General features: G+C 46.5%; 2 protein-coding genes across 8 annotated transcripts in view; both read left to right on the top strand.

Annotated features, from left to right (window-relative positions):
• The window catches only part of LANCL1 (LanC like glutathione S-transferase 1), a 94,007-nt gene extending 90,870 nt beyond the window's left edge, over positions 1–3,137 (top strand). Inside the window, exon 10 of the mRNA XM_069860618.1 lies at positions 3,125–3,137. The gene's annotated coding sequence lies outside the window, so the exon portion shown is untranslated. The remainder of the gene's footprint in view (positions 1–3,124) is intronic.
• KANSL1L (KAT8 regulatory NSL complex subunit 1 like) overlaps positions 1–25,385 on the top strand; it is a 64,605-nt gene that overhangs the window by 14,164 nt on the left and 25,056 nt on the right. For 5 of the 7 annotated variants that reach the window (XR_011337702.1, XM_069860595.1, XM_069860593.1 and 2 more), the window contains exons 3-6: positions 12,121–12,262; positions 16,009–16,206; positions 20,062–20,183; positions 24,895–25,096. Coding sequence is in view for 6 of the 7 variants with exons in the window: in XM_069860595.1 (XP_069716696.1) it covers positions 12,121–12,262; positions 16,009–16,206; positions 20,062–20,183; positions 24,895–25,096 (664 nt within the window). In the remaining variant the exon portion in view is untranslated. The remainder of the gene's footprint in view (positions 1–12,120; positions 12,263–16,008; positions 16,207–20,061; positions 20,184–24,894; positions 25,097–25,385) is intronic. The other 2 variants (XM_069860592.1, XM_069860596.1) reach the window with 2 other exon arrangements.

Raw genomic sequence — 25,385 nt, 5'->3', positions numbered from 1 at the left:
TAAATCTTTCTCTTTTTCCCCTGCCTGTCTCCCTTTCTTTTATTTTTTTAGCCCCCTCTTCTTTCTTTCCCACCCCTCCTTCTTTCTTTTTCCCCCCCTCTTCTTTCTTTTTCCCCCCCTCTTCTTTCTTTTTCCCCCCCTCTTCTTTCTTTTTCCCCCCCTCTTCTTTCTTTTTCCCCCCCTCTTCTTTCTTTTTCCCCCCCTCTTCTTTCTTTTTCCCCCCCTCTTCTTTCTTTTTCCCCCCTCTTCTTTCTTTTTCCCCCCCTCTTCTTTCTTTTTCCCCCCCTCTTCTTTCTTTTTCCCCCCCTCTTCTTTCTTTTTCCCCCCCTCTTCTTTCTTTTTCCCCCCCTCTTCTTTCTTTTTCCCCCCCTCTTCTTTCTTTTTCCCCCCCTCTTCTTTCTTTTTCCCCCCCTCTTCTTTCTTTTTCCCCCCTCTTCTTTCTTTTTCCCCCCCTCTTCTTTCTTTTCCCCCCCTCTTCTTTCTTTTCCCCCCCTCTTCTTTCTTTTTCCCCCCCTCTTCTTTCTTTTTCCCCCCCTCTTCTTTCTTTTTCCCCCCCTCTTCTTTCTTTTTCCCCCCCTCTTCTTTCTTTTTCCCCCCCTCTTCTTTCTTTTTCCCCCCCTCTTCTTTCTTTTTCCCCCCCTCTTCTTTCTTTTTCCCCCCCTCTTCTTTCTTTTTCCCCCCCTCTTCTTTCTTTTTCCCCCCCTCTTCTTTCTTTTTCCCCCCCTCTTCTTTCTTTTTTCCCCCCCTCTTCTTTCTTTTTCCCCCCCTCTTCTTTCTTTTTCCCCCCCTCTTCTTTCTTTTTCCCCCCCTCTTCTTTCTTTTCCCCCCCTCTTCTTTCTTTTCCCCCCCTCTTCTTTCTTTTTTTCCTTTTTTCCCTTTCTTTTCCCCTTGGACTGCTAGTTTGAAAGAGAGGAGATTGGAAGCCTGCTTTTAGTGCAAACACTCGTTGGGGAGGGGAGTTGTGGGGCGGTGAGACTACAGGAAGGAAGAAACTATTATGACTGGTATCTCCAGATCTAATCTGTTTGTTCTAGATAATTTTCCATTTTCCAGGCATTTTTTCTCACGGCCAATTGAGCAACATCCCTGCAGCTCCGTGGGCTGCGGTGGAAGGTGCCCCTCGAGGGCTGGGATTATTGCATCGCTTTGAGCCGCGTTGCAGGGGAAGCTGTTTGGTTTTGCAAGGTTAGGTCCCAGTTTTCCACTCTGAGCTGTAGCTTTGTTTTATACCTGATACGAGAACTGAATTCTGGGTTTGGGAAGGGAAGAAGCAAAGTCTGCCAGGACTAAATAGTGCTCTCCATTTTTCTTAAGCACAAACCCCCAGTTGTTTTCAGTTATTAAGACCTTTTTTATTTTATAAGTTCAGGAAATGTCTTACTTGCATGGAAGATTAACATGAGGGCTTTTGGATAAGGTTCAATTCATAGGTGCTACTACTGTGCTGCTTTTGAATGTTTTTTACATTGCTTTTTCATTAATTCCATTCTCTCAGTTCTTGGCTTCCGTCACTGGGATGTGGGAGGAGAATTTTTACCAAGGAATGAAAGAGAAGATAGCTTTATTGAAAGAGAAGATAGCTTTATGTTACCTTCTGTTTTCACTCTAGGGATACATCTGTTATTTCAGAATGTATTCAACCTGACCTGCTTGAATTTCCTTAAGATGGATTTATAACTCCTTTAGGATCCCACATGCCTGTTTCTGTTTTCCTCTGGCGATGCCACGCACAGCAATAAAAACTTGCTTCTGGGCGAGGCTGTCTTCTCACAGCACCGGAGCAGCGTCCGTACGAGTGAGGATCCTCATTCTGAACCTCCAATCACATTAATATTTTTGCAGCTGCTGAAAGCAAACTGAAAGGTTTTAATGAAAGGCGGGAGGTTTTACAAGTTGTAACCTGCAAGGGAACCTCGGGGCCAGGAGCGTCAAAGCTTTTGAGTTGGGTAGGTGTTGAATGCATATTAAGTAACTTGGCGTTGCTCTTGTGAGTGGCAGTTTAATACGCAGGCAGTGTGGTATAATAGAATAGAAAGTCTTAATACCCAGACACGTGTGTCTACATGTTTTATCAGGCGGAGGCCGCCCAGGGCAGTGCTTGAGTCCCCACCCCTGGTGGTGTTTAAAAGCTGGGTAGATGAGGTGCTCAGGGATCTGGTTTTGTAGTGGACAGGTACGGTTGGACTCGATGATCTCAAAGGTCTTTTCCAACTAAATGACTCTATGAGGTAACCTCACAAGCTTAATTAAATGGGAGACAAGAGAGTTTGGTGCTTGATACCAACTTCTGATTCATCCGTGGTTTACAGCTACCTTGTTACTTTTGCTAAGCTGTGAAATGGATTTGTTTTAATTTAAGGATTTGTTTATAAACAACAACAAACTGTCTTTATGACATCTTGTAAAGGGAGGGCACCATTATTTCATTTTATAGATGAGATTAATTTAATGAGAATCCACTTCAAAGGGATGCGTTTGGTGCCTTTGAAACTAGCCTGCGTGGGCCCCTGCTACAGGAAATCACTTAAATGCTCTCTTTTTCACATAAAATAGAAAGGGTGCATAAAGACTTCCCAAAATAGGAATCCTCTCCTGTAACAGAGTTTCATTCATACTGCTAAATATGGGTTAGGAATGTAACTTCAGATGTCGGATTTGAGTATATTGACCCCTGCTCTCTTTTATCCAGGCTGAAATAGCTGTAAGTGATTCTGTTTCCATCCACATGTGTTACGTAGCTGTTGTGGGTGAGAAACAGTTTTCTGTTGAGGTATTTACATAAATATATTTTTCAGTTAGTAAACTTTAATTACTGATTCTGGCACTGAAAAAAAAAACACCTTAATGTCCGTATTGGAATGTGTGTGCATTATGAATTTCCCTTCATCTGCAGGTGTCCAAAGCCCTTGGTTTCTGGGGTACCAGGGTGTCCGGTGTCCCCAGGGCTGGTGCTAGGGTCCTGCCAGGGGTACTATGGTGCTGTCTGCTCACATCACCTTCCATCAGGGCACATTGCCTCTGGAGGTGAGCTGAGGGCTCTGTGATGCCTTTGCTGCTTCTCATCTAGCATCCAAATGCTCTGTCGTGGGCTTCCCCACCAGCTGCAGCCCCTTCCCAATCCCTTCCCAATTCCTTCCCCAGGCGGTTTTTCCCTGTTGTGCAGCCCCTCTGCTGCCAGAACCAGATGCTTATTCCCAGTGCATCTGGTGTGCAAGTTCTGATCATCTGTGAGTTGTCCCTACAAAAAAGTCTAAGAAAATATTATGCTTTGTATCTGTCTTCATGTAGAAATGTGATACCATATACAGTGAGAAGGAAATTAGTAGTGTGCTGGTGTTGGATGTTACACGGATACCATTCCCACTTCTCCCTGCTAAGAGTCTGTGGACACATTTTGGGACAGCATCGATACGCTGCTTGCGTGCTGCAATCCTGTTCCATTTGTATGCATATTTAAAGGAATATATTGTAGGTGGTTTGGGTTGGAAGGGACCTCAAAGCCTCTGCCATGGGCAGGGCCACCTCCCACTGGATCAGGGGCTCCAAGCCCCATCCAGCCTGGCCTTGAACCCCTCCAGGGCTGGGGCAGCCACCACTGCTCTGGGCAACCTGGGTCAGGGCCTCCCCACCCTCAGCGTGAAGAATTTCTTCATATAGCCTAATCTCAATCTCCCCTCTTGCAGCTTTAAACCATTCTCCTCATCCTGTCCCTGCCCTTCCTGATCCAGAGCCCCTCCTCAGCTTTCCTGCAGCCCCTTTCAGCACTGGAATCTGCTCTAGGGTCTCCCCGCAGCTTTCTCTTCTCCATGCTGAACAACCCCAACTCTCTCATCCTGTCATCATAGCAGAGGTTCTCCAGCCCTGAGATCATCGTTGTGGCCTCCTCTGGACCTGTTCCAACAGTTCCATGTCCTTCTTATGTTGGGTCTCCAGAACTGGACGCAGGGCTCCAGGTGAGGTCTCACCGGAGAGGAACAGAGGGGCAGAATCCCCCCTCGCCCTGCTGGCTGCGCTGCTTTGGATACAGCTCAGGACACGGGTGGTTTCTGGGCTGCAGGCACACATTGCTGGCTCATGTTGAGATTCTCGACCATCAGCACCGCTAAGTCCTTCTTCTCAGGGCTGCTCTCAATCACATCGTCCCCCATGACATATTGCACGCTCTGTCTGGCTTTATGTTGCATGTGGGATCCCGGCATAGCGCTGCTTTCCTGGTGTCTTTTCCAAGGGCAGTTGTGTAATAGTTACAATGAATTTCTAGGCCTGAGTTCCTGGTGTTTTGTTTTGACTCTATTGATGTTGTGCCGTTCCAGAGGCAAGAACAGAAGCTGGTTTCCAGGCAGCCCAAGTGTTTCTGAAGTTTCTTTCTTTGCGTGTTAGCTCTACCTGCTTTCCTGCTCCATGGTGAGGGTTCATGGAAGAACCTGGGGTTCTGGGGGAGCTCATGACATCTCAAAAAGACATTTAAAGCTCTTTTTAGCAGATCTGCATTTTGGAGGGTATTTTATATACTTTATTAGAAGAGGAATGGTGCTGATTGTGCTGGTTGTTTACTTTCCATGGGTTTTTACTTCTCATGCAGTTAATGTTCTAACTGAGCGCACCTCCAGCAAGCAGTTTGGCCTTTTATCATTAACAGCTCTAAAGAATTACGTAAGCAGAACTGAAGATGAAAGCACCTCCCAGGCTGTGAGACCAGCCATCGAAAAAGTTCAGTGCTGCAACGCACAGCAGTGCTTTGAGGAGCTGGCTCTTTCATTTCTGTTGCTGAGCCCTACGTGGGGTTAACAGCTCAGAGCAAGTGTAACCACTGCAGTTTCTGTTCTAAACCTTGCAATCACAGCGTAATTCTTCGCAGGAGCCCTGCAGCAGGCGAGCGCTGGCCGTGGCATCTCGTCATTTTGGAAGATGTGATTTCGCAGATGAAGGAGCAGAGAGCTCTGGTGTGAAATTCTTATCAAACTTCCCCTTCGCCGGGGTGTCCAAGCACAGAGCCTTTCCTGTTTATGTGTTCAGTTTGCTTCTACAGCCTTTTTTTCCCCTGCATGCTGATTTTCCTCTTCTACCCTTCCCACTATTCCTTCTAAACTTTGTTTGTGGAAGACTGAAATATCGTACTCTGTTGCTGCTTAATTCTAGTTCACCCACTCTAGTTCTGTACCATGGATTCTCCCTTCAAGTGGAAATCGCAGCTGTGGCTGATAATTTCAGGTGTTGCTGCACAAATTCTTCAGGCTTGCTGGCTTGGCGGAAGCCTTCAGCTGGATGGATATTTTTTATTTGGGAAGATAAGCTGTATATTATGTGTTAGCATCGGCATATGCTATTGGATGCTGTTCTGGAGGTATTAAATGGCAGCAGTGGGTCTGCAGGTGCCGGGAGTCGCTGTGATAAGCAGTTGTTGGTGTCTGCAGGTGATTGGGAGAACCGGAGCCCATCTATCTGGAGCTGGACAGTGTTCCAGAGGGAAGTCTCCCCCAGGTAGGAATTTCTGTTACAGAAAGCAGACAGCAACCCCAGGGGCTCCAGCAGGGACCTGATTGCAGGTCCTCGCAGTGCAGTGTAATTTGGAGTGTCCAAACAGCAGCACATTGCTCTCTGAATCCATCTCCTGGATGATGGGAGCAAGGGCTCATAGCAACTTCTCGGAGTCAATAGCACTCGCTGAGTAGCGTTGGATGGGTATGATACCAGAGGATGATACCGGTTGCAGTTTGGTTTAATTTTCTTTGCACTCTGGGGTGCTTAGAAGAGACTGAGGTTATAAAACAGCCCTCACTGGTTTGTTATTTTTTCTTTATTATGTGGTTATCAGGGGTTTAACAGTTAACTGGTCCAGGGGAATTCATACTTCAACAGCAACTGAAGTAAGTTCATTCTGAAAACAAACACTAAGGAGGTGTGCAAGAACAATTAGTCCTTGAGAAAGCATTTACGGGTCATTTCGTAGTTAGACATGTTTGTCCATAGAGTCATGGAATGATTTGGGTTGGAAGGGACCTCAAAGCCCATCCAGTCCCACCCCTGCCCTGGGCAGGGACACCTCCCACTGGATCAGGGGCTCCAAGCCCCATCCAACCTGGCCTTGAACCCCTCCAGGGATGGGGCAGCCACCCCTGCTCTGGGCAACCTTGGCCAGGGCCTCCCTCAGCATGAAAAATTTCCTCTTAAAGTTTAATCTAAATCTTCCCCCTCACAATTCAAAGCCATTTCCCCTCATCCTGTCATTCTCTGCCCTTGTAAAAAGCCCCTCCCCAGCTTTCCTAGAGCCCCTTTCGGTCCTGGAAGCTGCTCTAAGGTCTCCCCACAGCCTTCTCTTCTCCAGGCTGAATAACCCCAACTCTCTCAGCTTGGCCTCATAGCAGAGGGGCTCCAGCCCTCTGATCATCATGTTGGCCTCCTCTGGACCCGTTCAGCAGTTGCAAGTGTTGGGAGTGAGCATTTTTATCTCATGACTAAAAGCTAGGTAAGATTATCTGAAATAGATGCACTATATATCTGAATTCATCTAGTCTTAAATGTTTTGAGTGACACCATCTTCTAGAAGCCCCGTGCTCACCTTGAGGCTTGCAAGAAGATGCTTGCATTCAGGCCAGCTGCTTTTTGAGCTTTGCTACGTGTTATCACGGGAAAACTGACTGTGACACTGGTGTAAAATCAGGGGCAGCTCAGGAAGTTCCCAGGCTGGCAGCTCCAGCCCTGAGGGACCCACCGTACCAGTGGGCTGGAAGCATTTGTGTAGCGATGCCAAGGGGTAAATGAATGATTTTATATCTTTGTCCAGCTGGGTGAGCTTCCCAAGAGAACTGGGGGATGGATGGTTTTTTTTCCGGAGTGTTTTCTCATGAATTTCATCGTGAGTCATAAGGCGTCTGGGTGGGATTTAAAGATCTGGACAACTTTCTGATTTTTGCTTTTCAGTTTCTGGAGTTGAGTTATCATGAAAATGATAAGCTTCTGGCACTGTTTTCAGTTCTGCCCACTGAGGCAGCAATCAGCTTCTTATCCGGAGGGCAATCAGTCAGTAGTTTATGAGCTGCCTCTCACTCCCAAATACTTCTGTGTCGCATGGTTGGCAGTGGCCTCTGGTGCCCAGGAGTTCCCAGCGGGTGAATCAGCAGGGATGGGAGAGGTCAGGATCATGGGATCGCTTTAGAACTAAATCGTCTGAAAACTGGATGCCGAGACAATGTGGATTAAGCTGAAGGGGACATGGCCTGGCAGAAAGAGCAAAATAAGCTGTGTTAGGAAACTGGGCAGAAATGTTGGGGGAGATCTCAGGGACTGCAGCTGTTCTTATGTTCAGTGCAGAGTTTTAGACTTGGAGAAGTGTTCATGACCAGATTGGATGGGGCCTTGAGTGACCTGATCCAGTGGGAGGTGGGACTGGGTGGGCTTTAAGGTCCCTTCCAACCTTAACTGTTCTATGATTGAATGGACCCTTAGTAAGTTTGCAGATGAGACTAAGCTGGGTGGAAGTGTCAATCTGCTGGAGGGTAGGGAGACTTTACAGAGGGATCTGGACAGGCTGGATCGATGGGCTGAGACTAGTAGGATGAGGTTTAACAAGGCCAAGTGCCGGGTCCTGCACTTGGGGCACAACAACCCTGTGCAGTGCTACAGACTAGGAGAAGTCTGTCTAGAAAGCTGCCTGGAGGAGAGGGACCTGGGGGTGTTGGTTGACAGCAACTGAACATGAGCCAGCAGGGGCCCAGGTGGCCGAGAAGGCCAATGGCATCTTGGCTTGGATCAGAAACGGTGTGACCAGCAGGTCCAGGGAGGTTCTTCTCCCTCTGTACTCGGCACTGGTGAGACCGCTCCTTGAATCCTGTGTTCAGTTCTGGGCCCCTCACCCCAAGAAGGATGTTGAGGCTCTGGAGTGAGTCCAGAGAAGAGCAACGAAGCTGGTGAGGAGGCTGGAGAACAGGCCTTATGAGGAGCGGCTGAGAGAGCTGGGGGTGTTTAGCCTGGAGAAGAGGAGGCTGAGGGGAGACCTCATTGCTCTCTACAGCTACCTGAAAGGAGGTTGTGGAGAGGAGGGTTCTGGCCTCTTCTCCCAAGTGACAGGGGACAGGACGAGAGGGAATGGCCTCAAGCTCCACCAGGGGAGATTTAGGCTGGACATTAGGAAAAAATTTTTCTCAGAAAGTGTCATTGGGCACTGGCAGAGGCTGCCCAGGGAGGGGGTTGAGTCCCCATCCCTGGAGGTGTTTAAGGGATGGGTGGACGCGGTGCTGATGGACATGGTTTAGTGTTGGTAGGAATGGTTGGACTCGATGATCTGGTGGGTCTCTTCCAACGTGGTTATTCTATGATTCACACAAAGCCAGTTCTACTCTGTTTTCTTCCAGTTCCAGTGGTCCAGGATGAGTGCAGAGTTGGAGACGCCACAGGAGCTGTCAGGTTATGTGTCTCTCTGGATATGCAGAATTAGAGAGTTCATCGATGCCACCTCAAAACAGTTGTTCTGTACTGAGCGAATGCTATGCCGTCCTGTCTGGCACCCCAGGAACAGATTTATATGGGGAGGGGGTTAATTATTTGTTTTTAAATTGAAATTGCAGGTTATCTTTTGTGTCTGTGCTGCTTGGCATCCAAACGGTTCACCTCAGGAGTGTGAGGGTAGCTGAAAGCGATTCTGTCTTCCTTTGAGGATTTACAAGGTTTACTAAATAATTTGTAGATGAATTTAGAGGCAAAGGTGGTAAATAATTAATGCAAGATCAAACAAATCCAAGTGACAGAGGTGGGAACAGTATTTAGCAATGCCCTCACCTCCTGTCCTGTAAATGTGAGCCCCGGCTCGCTGCCTTGCCCTGAGCTTCCTGCCCCTTCCTGTGGGGCAGCACAAAAGTGTCTGTCTGTCTGTCTGTTTGCGGGGCAGCAAAGCTGGGAGAGGGATCTAGACTTCAACCTGCTCCACTCACCCTCCTGCCGAGGTTAAAATTAACCGTGAGCAGTGTCTAGTCCGTGTCATCGAGTGCTCACGCAGGTGCTGGGCATGGGGCAGCCCAGGCTGGCAGCAGGGGGAAGAGAAGCAAAAATTGCTTCCTTTGGAATGTTTGTGCTTACTGCAGTGCAAACTCTTCCTGACAGAAGAACCTGAGGCCATCGTTATTTACACTGTAATTAAATCCCGTTAGTTTAATTATGTCGTGCACCTTAAAACCTTAAGAAATCCTTGCATGGTATTTTAGAACGAAGCAAAAATTTACACAGTGTATTGAACAGTGATTCAAGATTTAATGTTGGGTTGAAGGAAAGAACCTGCAGACCAGTTTGGGAAACGTGACTTGTAACCATGCAGAGGGTCCGTTTGTAATATAGGATGGTCACACAGAGGTGAGGGGACTTGGTTGTCCCAAGGTGACAGTGTTTTTGTTGCACCAGCTGCAGTTCGGTGCAGATCCTGGATTCCACCAGACCAGCTCCAGCCCTTCCCTCCCTGCTCGTTGTCTCCCAGCAGTGTGGGCACTGGTTATTTTCTCCTTCCCTCCTCGCTCTGCTGGAGAGCTCGCCTTTTCCCCACACTGTTGCATCTGGCCTGGCAGGGCATCCTGTCAGCGGGGTTTGTTTCCTCTCGCCTGGGCTTCCTTGTTGTAATGTCCTGGGTTTGGGTTTTTTTTTTGTTCATTTGTCTATTGAGAGAGGAATAGAACCAAGCACCTCAGTCTTCCCGCTGCGTTTTTCTCCGTTATCCTCTTTATTCCCAGTTAATCATTGCAACAAAAAAAAAGTTAACTAAGGGATTTGTTACAGCCTCATTAAGCATCTCTTCCTTAGGACCAGCCTTTTGCCAACCCAGAGCTCTGAGACAAATCTTAACTATCCCAGCCACAACACAATATGCTGTGAACATAATATTTTATTGAACTCTGCCTTGGGCCAGCTAGGAATTTGTATCCCCCTCCCTTTCCCTGCAGACTGTATTTTATGGCTTCCAGAAGCACAAATGTGCAAAACCTGTCAATCCTGTAGAAGCTCTTGGCCAGCAGACCTGGTTAAAGCACGAGGAACCAGGGCTCTTTGCTCTGTGCTGCCAGTGATGGGAAACCAAAAGGGGTTGTCAGAAAAATGGATAGTCACCAGATGACTTCCGATGCTTTTTCTCCTAGGACAGAAACACTAGGAGAATATATAAACTGTAAATGATTTATGATGGTATGTATTTAAGGAGTTCTTTGAGTTTCTTTTTGATGGTAATCCACTGTATTCGCTTGCCTGGAGAATTTAGATTTAACCAGGACATTTTAGTCTCCTGTCCAGTTTTATATGTTATATGGGTAGGAGAGAGTTCAAGCTGGTTGTAAACTATGTGGGCACATATTTTATGTTAAAAAAAGGGGGAAATTAGGTATTCTAGAGGTAACCTACCTGAGACTGTGTCTGGTCTTACCATCTATGATAGCTAACGTGGACTGAAAGCTCTGAGGTTTGGAGTTATATTATGTTTTATAATCTTTGCCCTGAAGATATTAGGATTATCACATTTGGTGGTGCTCTGCTCCTGCTGGGAAATGTCCGGCATCTCTGCAGGGTGATGTCTTGCTTTCTCTTGTCCTTGAGGTAGCTAACTCAAAATTCTGCATGAAGCAATCGCGCACGTGTGATGTCCCCATGCCACTTCACCGGCATCTGCTCTTTCTTGTCTCGTTTGTGATACTTTGGTATCCTCATTGCCCAGGGAACCGGGCATCGTGTGTTACGTCCGTGCAGAACTTCCATATGGCACCATCCAGGATTTTGATCCAGTGGCTATCCCAATAACTTGAGCGTAAGCAGTTCTTTTCCAGAAGAACTTTGATTTTGCTTTCACAATTCTTTTAAATTAGCTGTGGCAAACTACTTGAAAGCTTCAGTTGGGAAAAAAACACTGTTATTTAATTTAAGTAAGCAAAGCCAGTTAATGGTAAGAGAATAGTGGCAGCTGCATGTTAAGATGTTGCTCTGTGTTGGCTCTGGTCCTGCAGCATACTGGAGATTGAGGTTGTTTTTTGAGTGGTACCACTATGTCATTCATTCGTTTAATATGTAGGTTGAGTAAAGTTTGCTTATACCAGCAATTAATTTAGCCCAGTGAAGTTAAAGTAACCACAGTGTCAGGTGCCAGGAGGTGTATCTGTGGTGTGGCACTGCACCTCATGGCAAACAGCAGGGAGAGGGGCCTGACTGCTGTACTCACACAGCTGTGTTTGTAAAATAGCATCAGTAAACCAAATCTGAACTAGCTGGTTGTTTTGGGGAGCAGTGACTTAGAATCATTGAATGGTTTGGGTTGGAAGGGACTCATCCAGTCCCACCCCTGCCGTGGGCAGGGACACCTCCCACTGGATCAGGGGCTCCAAGCCCCATCCAACCTGGCCTTGAACCCCTCCAGGGATGGAGCAGCCGCCACTGCTCTGGGCAGCTTGGGCCAGGGCCTCCCCACCTTCACAGTGAAGGATTTCTTCGTAATATCTAATCTCAATCTTCCCCCTTCCAATTTAAAGCTGTTCCTCCTCATCCTGTCATTCCAGAACCTTGTAAAAAGTACCTCCCCAGCTTTCCCGGAGCCCCTTTCAGCACTGGAAGCTGCTCTAAGGTTTCCCTGGAGCCTTCTCTTCTCCAGACTGAACAACCCCAACTCTCTTATCTTGTCATAGCAGAGGTGCTCCAGCCTTCGCATCATCTCCATGGCCTCCTCTGACTTGGTATCTAGCTGGTCATTGCAGGGTGATGCTTTATTAGATTCCGGTTGCTAGCAAACGACATTCATGGAACCTTGTGAGAGGAAGCGTGTCGTAAGAATTGGGGCTCTTGCTGATGGAGTTACTGGAATTCTGTACAGCTCTGTAATCTGCATTAGCTGATATAGCTTGGTGGTTTCTCCAGCTCTGGGTTTTGTAACACAGAACAGAAAACCAGCTTAGCCTGGGAATAGCCAGTCAACGCTGATGGTGCTGTTTTGGGCAAGTTCTGCAGTTACAGAAAGAAGCTGATGTGAAACTGGATGGGTATCGCCAGATATCTTCTGAAAGCAGCTCAGATGATTGCAACATGAGGCAGAGCAGCTGTCAAAAATGTTCTTGTGCAAATGTGGTTATCTTTATTTTTGGACTAACCAGCATTTTGTCTTCACAGCAGCTATACTTGTGAATGGAAGTGGCTTGCAGACAGAGCTAGAATTGGCAGCCGGTGGACGTGGCTTCAAGCCCAGATTTCAGAACTAGAATACAAAATCCAACAACTAACTGACCTTCACAGGCAGATACGTGCCACCAAGGTATTGTCTGTCAGCTCATAAATGGGCTTTTCCAATAATCTTTTGACAGTGTTTCTTGTAATGTTTGTTTATTTGGTTCCTTGTTGTTACTGTTTGTTTTGTTCTGGAGTTCTTGCATCCGCACAGGCTATCACATGCAAAGGTTAATGAGAAAGACAGCAGGAGCTAAAAACCATCATACCCTAGAAGCACTGGGACAGGAGTGGGAGTCAGGAACCCATCCGTGAGAGCTGGGGCTTTGTTAGGGACCTGGGGGGCCCGGCACGAGGAACTGCATTCATTGCAGCAGTTTTCTCCTCTGCCAGAGAGGCAGAGGGGTGGCCGGTTATTAATTTTTGTGTCGAGGGGTTTCAAGGTGGGATTTTTTCTTATTTACAGTGAATGTTTATTCTGAGGATTAGCTGGTTAATGTTTGTACAGCACTTTGAACAGGTCAAGGATTAATTATTACTAAAATTCCAATGTGTATAACTCATGGACTAGTTTTTTGTAAATCAAACCGGCTAGACAGTGGGAAACTCACAATCCTGAAACATTATTTATCTATCTGTCAACTTAATGGGTTCCCCAGGTCATTCTCATGTGCAAGAAGCCAAAACCTGTGCTAATTCTGATGGTGTGGTAGCTGAGGCTTTTAGAGGAGGGCTTTTTAGAGCCTCGCGTAGGCTGGGGTCAGATAAGCACAGAGGGAGAGGAGCCAGAAGATACTTTAGACCTCATGGGGCTGAATGTGAGACTTGGAGGGAGTTTAAAAGCAGAGGGAAATCACCCCAGGGAGCATTTCCCCCTGATCACATGAAATAAAATTATTCCCTCTTCTCCTTCTGCGCTCAAAGCCCTTCTTTTTGTGTCTGACTTTGTCTCCTCTGCTCATAACTTTTTTCCAGCCAGGTTTTTCTTTACAAACCCACTGAGGAGCCTTTTTCTGAGGGTCTGTCCTGCCTCGGTGCCCACAGAGTCATAGAATGGGTTGGGTTGGAAGGGACCTTAAAGATCATCCAGCTATTTTAGTGTTGACCTCACTACCAGGTGCATGCACTCTGCTCCACCCCAAAGCTGTCAGCCTTTCGGGTAGCAGAGGCCTCCTGAGTTGCTGAACACAGAGGAGTAAATAACCAAGAAAAAAGAGAAAGCATTCTTTTAGTCATGCATTTTCTTCGTATTAGGTGGTACGCTGGCTTGCAGCCTAGGCTTCTTTCTGGTGAAGATCCATAGTGACATTCCTTTTTGCAGCCTTCGTGCCCCTTTTGCCAGCTGTGGTGCTCACTGCTTGGCATTGTGAAGGTGAACACGTATTCTCTTCAGATTGTTTTATTCTCTCTGGGATTGTCTTATGCCCGTGTTTGTAGCGCAGCAGCTACCGAAGCACATGTGGGCTGACAGAAGAGCTCTTTGTTTTCATTTAGTGGGTTCAGAGTGGTTACACAATATCATTAGAATTTGTATGCCGTGTTTCATGGTTTCAGAGTGTTTTTCGTCTGTTTTGAGTGGAAAATAATGTGATTCATAGCAAGTGAGCAATGATTTCAAGCAAAACGCCACTCTGACACCGTAACGCAGTAGGGAGGGAGACAGTTAACTTGTGGGTGGCTTCCTGGCCTACTACATCGTGTCCTCTCCATCTCTGTGCACACAGGAGTAGCAGCTCTGGATCTTGGAGAGCCCTTACAGTTAAAAAAATGTCTATCTGCAAACCAAAACAATTCCATGTAAGAGGAAGGGAGGAGGAGGAGGGGGTTTGTTGCCAAACCATTCTGGTTGTAGCCCATTTACCTCATGATTCCTATGTAGTCAGGGTTAGCCTTCTAACTCTTTCCCCTTCCTCTTCTCTTCTGTGCTTATTCTGTGTCTCCCTTTTCATACAGTCTGTCAGTCTTCTCCTCCCTTTTGTGCTTTCCTCTTTCCGTGCTTGTCAACAGGATTCTGCAACTTCAAAACAGAATTTCAGTGGAAGGGGGGTGCTTCCCCTCTTTTCACTGCTTTTCCTGCGTGTCTTCCTATTCCTCTGACTCCACTGTTTGTGTTTTGGACTTCTATGGCTATTTTGTTTCTGCTTTCTCTGTGCTTCTTTTACTAAAAAAGGTCTAAGGATTCTAAATTCTGAAAGAGCCTGAAGCTGTTGAGCTAGATCGTCCTCCTGGTGTGGCACATCCAAATTAGTTCTATGCTTGGATTTCCTTGAACGCACTGCCTGCTTCGTAACTGCTGCTGGGCTGCTCGTCACAGGGTGATACTGTCTGGAGTTGTTTCCATCCACTATAAATGGAAAAGCACAGACGATGGGCTACTGCCTGACGATTAATGTGGAAAATGTAGCATGGACTTGATGGAAGTCCAGAACCTCTGTGCCGCTTTTAGGCACCAAAGTGAGTTCTGGAGCACCTGCATTTGGTTTTAGAGAAGAACTTTGTCCTCGGCTTCGAATTTGTAACTCAAACAGGAGAATAAGTCAGAGACAGAATGAGCACAGGACAATTTCATGTCTTTCCCTCGTCTCTTTGAAGTCTCTTTGAGACTGTCATGTTTTAGGGCAAGTTACTAACGAGGCAGGAGTCAAAGTGTGAGTAAAACCACAGGATCCTTGGTTTTCCATTGCCGCAAGCTAGGACGAGTCTGCCATGCTGAAAGAAATAGTGTAGGGCTTCCTTTAGGCCACAGAATGTCAATCTTCCCATATTTTGTAGTGGAATAATCTCACTGGAAAGAAAACTTGTAAGTAATTGAATAATCTGTTCTTTCTGCTTGCAATCTGAGTAACAGTCACTGCTTAAAAGCAAACAAGTCCTTTCCCTTTCTCTTTGGAAACAACCTGCAGAAGATTGATAGCCTTTTCTGAGCATTAAATTTATTTATTTAAGATAATGACAAATTTGAAGAACCTTTGCACTGTTACAAATTTTTCTTTGCTGATTATTTTGCTCAACATTTTAAGATGTTAAAAAAAAAAACAACTAGGATGTTAGCTGGGATTGTATGTGACACTCTTATCTTTCTGTGACGTGGAAAGCACAATGAGGGTATTCTTTTCCTAGTTCTGTTTATGAAACTCTGTTATTTCCCTCTCCAGTAAATTTATATTTCTCTCATTAGGCAACATTCTAGATGATAGACCACATCTGATCCCACATTTGTGCTGTGAAAAGCAATAGGATTGCTGACCATTTAGGATAGTTACCTCTGTGATTATGAAACTCTAAAAATGCTCACCTTTAAAACAATCAGTTATTAAGTTATAAAAGCCTTTTGTTTTGAATTGTATCCATCTCTGCTGCAGAAAAAAATAACAGCCTTGATGTTTTGCTCAGAATATGGATGGGAGTAAGAAAAATAGGGTGCTTCAAAATGCCTCCTCAAAATGTGTTGGCTGCAAAGACCATAACCAACTTCAAATCAGAGGCTGGCTGTTTCGTACAGCAAAACCTCCTCTTAAATCAGTGGGCAATCATATGGTTGCTCTAATAAGTATGAATTTCTGATTTGAATTTTGGCACAGATGTTTAAGCAGTGGTACAACACCGGAGCGATTGCTGTTATAATGAGTAGCATAAATGGTGCAGCTTTTCACTAATGAAAATACCTACAATTTCTGTATTTTAGCTGTGAAGTGTGTTTCAAATGTAGTTTAAATGCTCCAAAGAGTTGCCGGGAGGCTTGAAGGGGGATGTGTCAGGTTTGACTGCCCCTTAAAAATTATTTAGGAGGGTTAATCCGTTGTCAACCAACCGTGTTCAATTGCTGTTGTCTAGGGGATGGTGATCTTAGAAGAATTCCCATTTCCAAAAGACATTTTGAAGAAGCAAATACAATTGACAGACCACGAAGCTTTATTAAACGCCACAGGGAATTCGCAAGCTGCCATTGAGAGACAGGATTCTTTGCCGGAGCATGACTTTGAAATGTCACCCAGCAGCCCTACCCTGCTTTTACGAAACATAGAGAAACAGGTAAAGTAAAATAAGAATTGAATGGTCGATGGAGCCAAATGATTCGCTTTAGAAACAGGGCAGGTTCCATGGTGATTGCTTCCAAAAAGGAAGATATTTTGCAGTCCTGAGAGCGGGTACTGATGAATTGAAGGGCCTAAATAACCACATTGTACACCAGGTTTACAAATTAACCTTTTATTTCTGACCTGTCTGTGTTACCGCTTTGTTTCCATCCAAGCGGCCACGTAACCACTTCTAATAGCTCTGCACAAACCTGCCCCTCCTTCATGGTTAGGCTCAGCACAGAGTCGCCACAGATTGTTTCAGGAAATACTTAGGCGAGATGAAACAACACAGCTGAAGATGGAGGTTTGTTGCACTTATAACAAAGACCCAACAGAATACATTTGTTGCCCTGCCTTTTCAAGCATCCTAGGTCTCTGGTTGGGAGCCGAGGAATTCCAGGTACTTAAGAGGCACAGCGTAGGCGTAGCTGTGAGCAGAGTTTCGGTTCATGGTGTTCCAAGCAGTCATTTCCAAGGTTAATTCCAGGAAACACAGTATAGGCTCCAGCAGGGTTTGCTTTTGCTAGAAAGTACAGAAGGAATGCGGCAGGATTGCGTTGCTGAGGGAGATACAGGAAATTGGTTTGGAGATAAATGCATGCAGTTAGCATGGAGTGAGCCTGACAGAGGCCATGTGGGGCAGTAACGTCGCTCTGCTGCTGTGCAGAAATCCTTGGATGCACACACCTTTTTTTAAATGGGGTAAAAGTAGTTTTAGGTTCTCAATGCCTCTTCCTGAATCTCTGTGCCAATTTTTCTTATTCGATAGTCATACTTCCCTGTTATTAAAACATTTACTCTGTTTGATAGCGCTTATCTGCAGCAGACAGGAATGAGGAAGCAATGAAACAGGACACTGAGATGTGTGGTGCTGGTGATTCCATAAGATAAACCAAGGAGCATTTTTAGAATGTGGTAAATGTCCCCTTTTTGAGTGTTTGCTTGGATAATTAAACACACTTCTCAGTGAGACTTTGTCAGTGACATCAGTATCAGTGTGCTTCCTTGTCCCTGAATAGCTACAGAGGTCCAAGAATGGTCAGGATCTGAAAATTGCTTGGAAGTGAAGGTGTTCTTCATTTACGCATCTTGCAGGTTACATCAGGTTTCCCTTTACACTGCAGAAAGCATTGGGGTGGATTAGAGAGCAGCCCTGTGGAGAAGGATTTGGGGTGCTGATTGATTAGAAGCTTGACATGAGCTGGCCGTGCGGCCTCACAGCCCAGAAACCAACCGTGTCCTGGGCTGCATCCAGAGCAGTGGGTTCAGCAGGGCCAGGGAGGGGATTCTGCCCCTCTGCTCCGCTCTGGTGAGGCTCCAGCTGGAGCCCTGTGTCCAGGTCTGGAATCCCCAACAAAAGAAGGAGATGGAACTGTTGGAGCAGGTGCAGAGGAGACCATGGAGATGATGTGAGGGCTGGAGCACCTCTACTACAATGACAAGATGAGAGAGTTTGGGTTGTTCAGCATGGAGAAGAGAAGACTCTGAGGAGACCTCAGAGCAGCTTCCAGTGCTGAAAGGGGCTGGGATAGGACGAAGGGGGATGTTTTTAAGCTGGAAGAGGGGCCATTGACATGAGATCTTAGGAAGCAATCCTTCACCATGAGGGTGGGGAGGCCCTGGCCCAGGTTGCCCAGAGCAGTGGTGGCTGCCCCATCCCTGGAGGTGTTCAAGGCCAGGCTGGATGGGGCTTGGAGCCCCTGATCCAGCAGGAGGTGTCCCTGCCCAGGTCAGGGGTGGGACTGGATGGGCTTTGAGGTCCCTTCTGACCCAAACTGTTCCATGATTCTGTTTGCTTTTTGACTCTGCTCTGTAAATTAGCCTTAACTCCAAGGGGGAGTTTCTGTTTGCTCAGTGCCAGCAGCAGCGATGCTGGGGGCTGCAGTACATCCACAGCTATTCCCACAGAAATCCTCAGACCTATCTTAAAGTATTTCTTTCTTAAAACCGAACAATTTCTCTTGCGAACAAAATCAATACCAAGTGACTGAGCCTAGCGAGTTTAATTAATACTGGTTTCGAGCCCTTTTCATAGCTATGCAGTGTATTTAGAATCATAGAATCACCAGGTTGGAAGAGACCCACCGTATCATCAAGTCCAACCGTTCCTATCATGGAATACCTATTAAAACATGGATGTTTTGCCTTGTGTTTTGGAAGTCTGCCATGGCTTTGGTGCTTTCAGATTCAGGGGTGACTTGGCTCCTTGCAGATTGATTTAAAAGTCTGAAAGAATTCAATCTGCAAAATATTTGCCTGGCATCTTGTTTGCTTTGTCCTGGCCTTTTGTAACGTACTTCCTGTTCCTGTGCTTCCATATCCATCCCTGAATATTTTGCTCTGATGTGAAATTTCTACCTGACTGCATTGCTTAAACATTAACAGGAAAGTTGTGAGCTGTACTAAAATGGAAAATAATTGGTTTTGCCTCTTTCTGCATAAATGGTTGTGCCTCAAGATGTGAAGAAAACTTTCTGAGTAACCTGCAGTGGTTCTTATTTGAATCAATTTTAGTTATGAGTGAAAATTAGACAAAGTGAGTGAACGAGCTTTAAGAACTGGTCTGCCATTTCAGAGACATTTGATTTCTGTTTAGGGTGCAGCACAGTTTCGTCTGAGCAAGCTACAGTTATTGTCAGGATAGCCCTTAAGGTCTGACATTTAAAACAAAAATATCATTGTGAAATATTATCTGGCGTCAGGCCACAATTCAGGGCTTATGAGGAGTGATTCCTATTCTTAACAGATCGGCTGCGTTTGTTTAAGGGCATTTGAGGTAGGATGGGGGCCGCTTGTTTCTATTTTTGAGGATACCAGAGGATTTCTGTCTGTAGTTCTGACAGCCCTCCTTGTAAAAAACCTCTGTCAGACTACAGTAGGCAGTGAGGAGGATTCTTTTAACAAGAGAATTGTAGAATGATGGAATGGTTTGGGTCGGAAGGGACCTCAAAGCCCATCCAGTTCCACCCCCTGCCATGGGCAGGGACACCTCCCACTGGATCAGGGGCTCCAAGCCCCATCCAGCCTGGCCTTGAACCCCTCCAGGGATGGGGCAGCCACCCCTGCTCTGGGCAACCCTCATTGTGAAGAATTTCTTCCTAACTTCTAACCTAAATATTCCCCCTTCCAATTTAAAGCCATTCCTTCTCGTGCTGTCCCTGTACTCCCTGATCAAGAGCACCTCCCCAGCTTTCCTGAAGCCCCTTTCAGCACTGGAAGCTGCTCTGAGGTCTCCCTGCAGCTTTCTCTTCTCCAAGCTGAGCAACCCCAGCTCTCTCTGCCTGTCCTCATAGCAGAGGTGCTCCCGCCCTTTGAAAGAAATCCTTGGAGTGAACAAAGTGCATGGTCGATCAGACAGCAGATGTTTTTTCCCTGTTGAAATCCTTGTGGAGTGGATGCTTGTGCACCCCACTCAGCAGCTCTGGGGCACAGCTGTTGGAACATGAGCTGTAAAGTGTACTGGTTTCCTTTGCCTTTTTATAACCCTTTGGTTAATCTGCTAAAATCACTGATGCGTTTTGTGTGCTTCTTATTCAAACGCATAACAACATCCTTGGCTGGTTGTTGAAGGTTGTGTTGAGTTCTTGTGTCTGGGGGTTGGTGGAGGGTTTTGGTTTAGCCGAACGTAATAATTGTGAAAGAAAACCCACATCACTCTTGATTATCCACAAAGAGAAATTAAGTATGGTTGTTCCATGATGTACGCTACTGGAATCTAAAATAGGAAAACAACACAGCCCAGGACCTTTCAGTTGTTAAAGCCTGTTTAAAAGTCTGGCCACCTTTTATTTCTCTTTATTTCTTCCAGAGTGCGCAGCTGAGTGAAATCATCAGCAGCCTCATTGCTCCACTCAATCTGTCTCCAGCTTCTTCACCTCTTTCGTCCAAGACCTGTCGGCACCGGCAGCTGGTCAATGGCATCTCCTTCAGGTAGGAGCAGCGCGGCAGCAGGGTTGTGACAGTAACTCTTGGTAAAGTTGTATTGAGGGAACTGATAATCGTTATGGTAGTAAATCAGGGAAGAGAGCTGCTTTCCGCAGGCCTCAAGAGGATTCGGGTCTTGCTTGTGAGGTTTAAAGTAGTTGAGTTCTGTATTGTTTTAAAGACATCACAAAATTACACAGTCACTGTAAGTACTCTTAAATCCTGGGAGGGTGAATATGTCAGTGAAGGAATGAAAGGACACAATCATCAGTCAGAACACAATTGGAAAGGGGAAGATATAGATGAGACATTGGAAAGAAATTCTTCATGCTGAGGGTGGTGAGGCCCAGGTTGCCCAGAGCAGGGGTGGCTGCCCCATCCCTGGAGGGGTTCAAGGCCAGGTTGGATGGGGCTTGGAGCCCCTGATCCAGTGGGAGGTGTCCCTGCCCATGGCAAGAGTGGAACTGGATGGGCTTTGAGGTCCCTTCCAACTCAAACCATTCCATGATTCCATGTTTCTCAGCGCTACTCCATACTGCTTAGTAATACTGTCCTTTATTCAAAGGTGTTAAAATATAGTACAGGCTGTAATCAGAATTAGTCTCAAAACAGCATTTAGACAATTGACTACAGCCCTTGCTTACGGAACACCTAGGTATGTAGGATATGTCTCCTGAGATACTGGCAATGAGATTTTGGAGGCTGGGAGGCTTGTTGTTATTCACAGGTCTTAATTAAGATGAGGTAGATGAAGAAAGTGTTCCCTACTGGAGCTGGGAGGTTTGTGGCAGTGCCTCCAGCAGGGTGTAACTCCCTGGCTCTTGGAAGAGCTGGCCACGCTGTCTGCTTCAGGAGCTTTGCCGCAGAGGCTGTAGCTTCTCACAAAGAGATTAGAATGAGCAGCTTGGATGAACAACTTCTTTAACTGCCGCCTGTTCCAAAGCGCTTGTGTAACTGTGCCCTAAATGTAAGGGCGAGGGGCTCCTGTCACGTTGCGTTCACGCTTCTGGTATATCAGTAGTTTACAAAGAATATGGGGGAAAATCAGAAAATTCCTCTGAGTTTTGGAAAGTCAGACACTGTCCCAAATCTGTCCTTATCCCGCTTTCTGAGCAGCCCAGTTGTTTGCTCACAAAGCGCGCTCTGAGGCTGTTTGGTTTCTGCTCAGGACCCGTAAAAGCCCAAGGGAGAATGGGGGGACTTGGAAGATTTTGTCAGTGCTGTAGCTCTAAACTGGAGCTGGTGATTTCAGTGTTGGAAGGGAAGCTGAGAAGACCTATGACCTTCCTAGGTGTCACCTTAACAGTTAAGTAGTTTATTTGAATTTTTCACTTCTTATGATGTGTTTTGAAATACACAAATAAGTTTTGTTCATTAATGATGAGAATTAGGCACATTGTAGAGTGGTTTTCTTGAGAATCCTCCAGAGGAAATTTGCTCCCTCCTACTTCGTTGGGGGTTGAGTGCATTGCAGCTGTTTGTTGCATTTTGTTGTGGTGGTTTTGTGTGCAACTGAGACCATGACGTGCTGCAGTTAACCTCGGTGCTCAGATGGTTCTCCCCTCGCTCTTTCTATCCAGAGCTCTCTCTTACTCTTTGAAATACCAGAGAAAGCAGAAATCAAAATCAAATGGAAAATAAAAGGATTTTTTTGGTTTTGAAGAGGAAAAAAAAGATGTAGTAGTGAAAAACACCCACACTAACATCAAAATAAATGGAGAACCCGAACCTGCCTGGGCATCCTGTTTACACGATTGGCAGGAAAGCCTGCGCTGTGCTGTGGGCTGGAGTTGTGAGCCGCAGCGCAGAGAGCTCCGCTTCATCTGACCGTGGAGCCGGGCGGTACTGCAAGGCACAGGACGGTGAACAGAGCAGCTGGCAGGGGCTGAGGGGATGTCATCAAAGACCTGGGCAGACCACCAGAACAAGGGCAGGCATTGCAAAAGCTGAGGAGTCAGCCTCAGGAGCTTTTTGTGATAATTTACCTGTCCAAATCGTCTTTGTTTAGGAGGGAAGTGTATGGGAGTCCAGAGTTTGGCACTGTCTGACTTCAAGGCAGAGAATTCCAGAGAAAGCGTTTCTGAGAATTCAGAGAAAGGATTTTAAGGAATCTTTTGCATGGACTTCAAACATTGTTTTCTTTCTTAAGTCTTAAAAATGCGGTGTTAGCATTAAGAATGTCATGATTCAATATTTTGGGCTTTTTCTTGGCGCTGACTAAGATGTTCCTTTAAATACATTGGTCCATCCTGCTTTTAATTAGCACATTTCTTTCATTGAGTCTCTGCTGTTTGTTGGGATTGTCCTGATGTGTTGGAAGAGAGGACAAGTTCAAGCCTTACAGCCTTATCACCCCACCAGCACAGCATGGGACAGGGTTTAATCACCATTCCATAATAAGTGGTTTTTGATCTAGTGAAAACGTGCTGCTAGAAGAATGCTGCTTGTCAAAAAAGGTTGATAAATAGCCTTGTAATAAATTAATTTACATGTTCTATTGTGAGTTCTAACTTTACTGGTGAAACTGGATGTGAAGTTCATCAGAGAAAATAATCATTTCTGAAGGCAGAATCGTAGAATGGTTTGGGTCAGAAGAGACCTCAAAGCCCATCCAGTTCCACCCCTGCCATGGACAGGGACACCTCCCATGGGATCAGGGGCTCCAAGCCCTATCCAACCTGGCCTTGAACCCCTCCAGGGATGGGGCAGCCACAGCTTCCCTGGGCAACCTGGGCCAGGGCCTCCTCACCCTTAATGTCTAATCTCAGTCTTCCCCCTTCCGATTTAAAGCATTTCCCTCTTGTCCTGTCCCTGTCCTCCCTGATCCAGAGCCCCTCCCCAGCTTTCCTGGAGCCCCTTTCAGCACTGGAAGCTGCTCTAGGGTCTCCCTGCAGCCTTCTCTTCTCCAGGCTGAACAACCCCAACTCTCTCAGCCTGTTCTCGTACGGGAGGTGCTCCAGCCCTCGGATCATCTCCTTGGCCTCCCCTGGACTCGCTCCACCAGCTCCATGTCCCTCCTGTGCTGAGGTCTCACCAGAGCAGAGCAGAGGGGCACAATCCCTTCCCTCGCCTGCTGCCCACCTGCTATGAACCAAGGCCAAGATTTCTCGTATGCTTGCATTTCCCAGGCAGTTTGGAGCTGCAGTCAAGGTCTTCAGCGCTGTAAAAATAAACGCACACTTGAGTGCTTTTTACAGCAAGCCATCAGCTTTGCAGGCAGATGGTGCTACAGCAACAAAATAAAATTCGAATACCTATAAAAGTGAAAAGCATTCTTCCCATTGAGTCATTCCCGCCAAATGGGAGGGTACTTTGAATTCTTCCCTTGTAGCATTCCCTGTCCTGGTGAGCAGACTGGGGCTCAGGCCGGTGAGTGCCACCCAAGGTTGTGGTACATAGACCTACAGGGCTTTCTGCTGCTCTTGGCCCTGGGTTGTTGCAGTTTTGTGATTGCATCCTGTGTTGCTGAGGAGGTGTGCATGGAGGTGAGGATGTTGGGGGGTGATGCTCTAGCGCTGAGCGGGGATCAACACGGATAGACTTGGGGAAATGCAGATAAGAGTGAGATTTAATGTTAAATCTTTCCCGGCGTTCCTGTAGGCTCTTGTCACATCATGACTGGGGCTGAGCTTGCGTTCTTCCATACCACCTGGGTCTAACCAGCTTCTAGGTCTTAAAGACAAACCCACAGGCTAGACATTCCTTACTTCTAGAGGTTCCCCCAAGGTGGGCTTGGGCTGTATTGGAGAGCTCTACTGGTACGTCCTTGGAAGCGGAGTTTGATGGCCTTGTGTCGGTTAAACTAAGTGTGCAAAGCTCCTGATTTTGAGAGAAGGAGACTGAGAGGAGACTTTGTCACTGCAGCTCCCTGAAAGGAGGTTGTAGCGAGGTGGGTGCTGGGCTGTTCTCCCTGGTAGCCAGTGACAGGACAAGGGGAAATGGCCTCAAGATGTGCCAGTGGAGGTCTAGCTTGAATATTAGGAGGAATTTGTTTACTTAAAGGGTTGTCAAGCCCTGGACGAGGCTGCCCAGGGAGGTGTTGAGTCGCCATCCCTGGAGGTGTTTAAAAGATGAGCAGATATTGTACTTGGGGACACGGTCCATTGGTGGACTTAGCAGGGCTGGATCAATGGTTGGACTTGATGATCTTACAGGTCTTTTCCACCCAAACCCGCTCTCTGATTCAGTGATTCTATACAAATGGTTCACAGCAAGTTGCAACCCCTATGCCAAATGGGCACTGGTTTGTAAAGTTTTACTTACAGTTGATCTCTTGAGCAAAAGTAGAACACCCCAAAGTGTCTGGGCAGGACTCCCAGGTCTCCTTTGTGCAGCGTGACTGCTGTCTTGAGTGGAACCTAAGTCTGTAGGGGATTATTAGCCGTAACTTCAAACTCAGAGGTGTTAGATGTGTTAGAAAGAGGGTTCTTGAGTGTGGAAAAACCAAAAACCATTATATGCTTGAGGGCTTAACTTCATTTTGACATTTGTTTCCATGAGCAGAAAAAACGAACAGGGATGATGAACCTCCTTTCATGACCTGACACAGAACTAATTAACAGGCAAACACAGCACAGAGGGCTAAAGCATTGTAGTGTTTATAAAATGCTCGTGTAATTAGGTAGCCGATACTAATCGGGGTGTGAAATCCTGGCTTGTGCATGCAGAGTGTATTTAACTTTTTGTATTTCTTCTCCACTTCATCATGAAACTGCAGAGCTTCAGACAACAGAGAGGTGTCCTCTTCAAGCAGCTGGTTGCTTGATCACCAGCACATCAAGAAAAGAAGAAGAGACCGAACCAGACTAAGACCTGTCTCTGTGGCCAACGTGAGCACGTCTGCCCGAACGAGGCCGCTTCACAGCTTCCAGAAGAGGAAGCTTTACAGAATGCACAGTGCCTGTCACTGGAATCAGCAGGTAAGCGCTCGCCTCTCTCCTCAGGAGGTCAAACCAAGGAGTCCAGCTGCCAGAGCCCGCGTGGGTCTGCTCTGCTGGAAGAACAGCACGTGCTGTGCTGGTTGGTTGGGACCTTCAGGGAGCTCGTAGCATACGTGGCAGGAGCACAAGCTGTGTCAGCAGGGACTCTGGCTTAATGAGATGAACATAAAAATTAAAGATTGCCCAGATGACTTTGTTGCATGGCTCTCTTTAAAGCCTTTGTGCAGTCTGAGACACAGCCCGAGAGCTTCCCTGGGAGGCTTGGCTG

This window comes from Phaenicophaeus curvirostris, chromosome 7 (assembly GCF_032191515.1).
Source record: "Phaenicophaeus curvirostris isolate KB17595 chromosome 7, BPBGC_Pcur_1.0, whole genome shotgun sequence".
Lineage (NCBI taxonomy): Eukaryota > Metazoa > Chordata > Aves > Cuculiformes > Cuculidae > Phaenicophaeus > Phaenicophaeus curvirostris.
The sequence above is the reverse complement of the archived record's forward strand: the minus strand, read 5'-3'. Positions and strand labels throughout refer to the sequence as shown.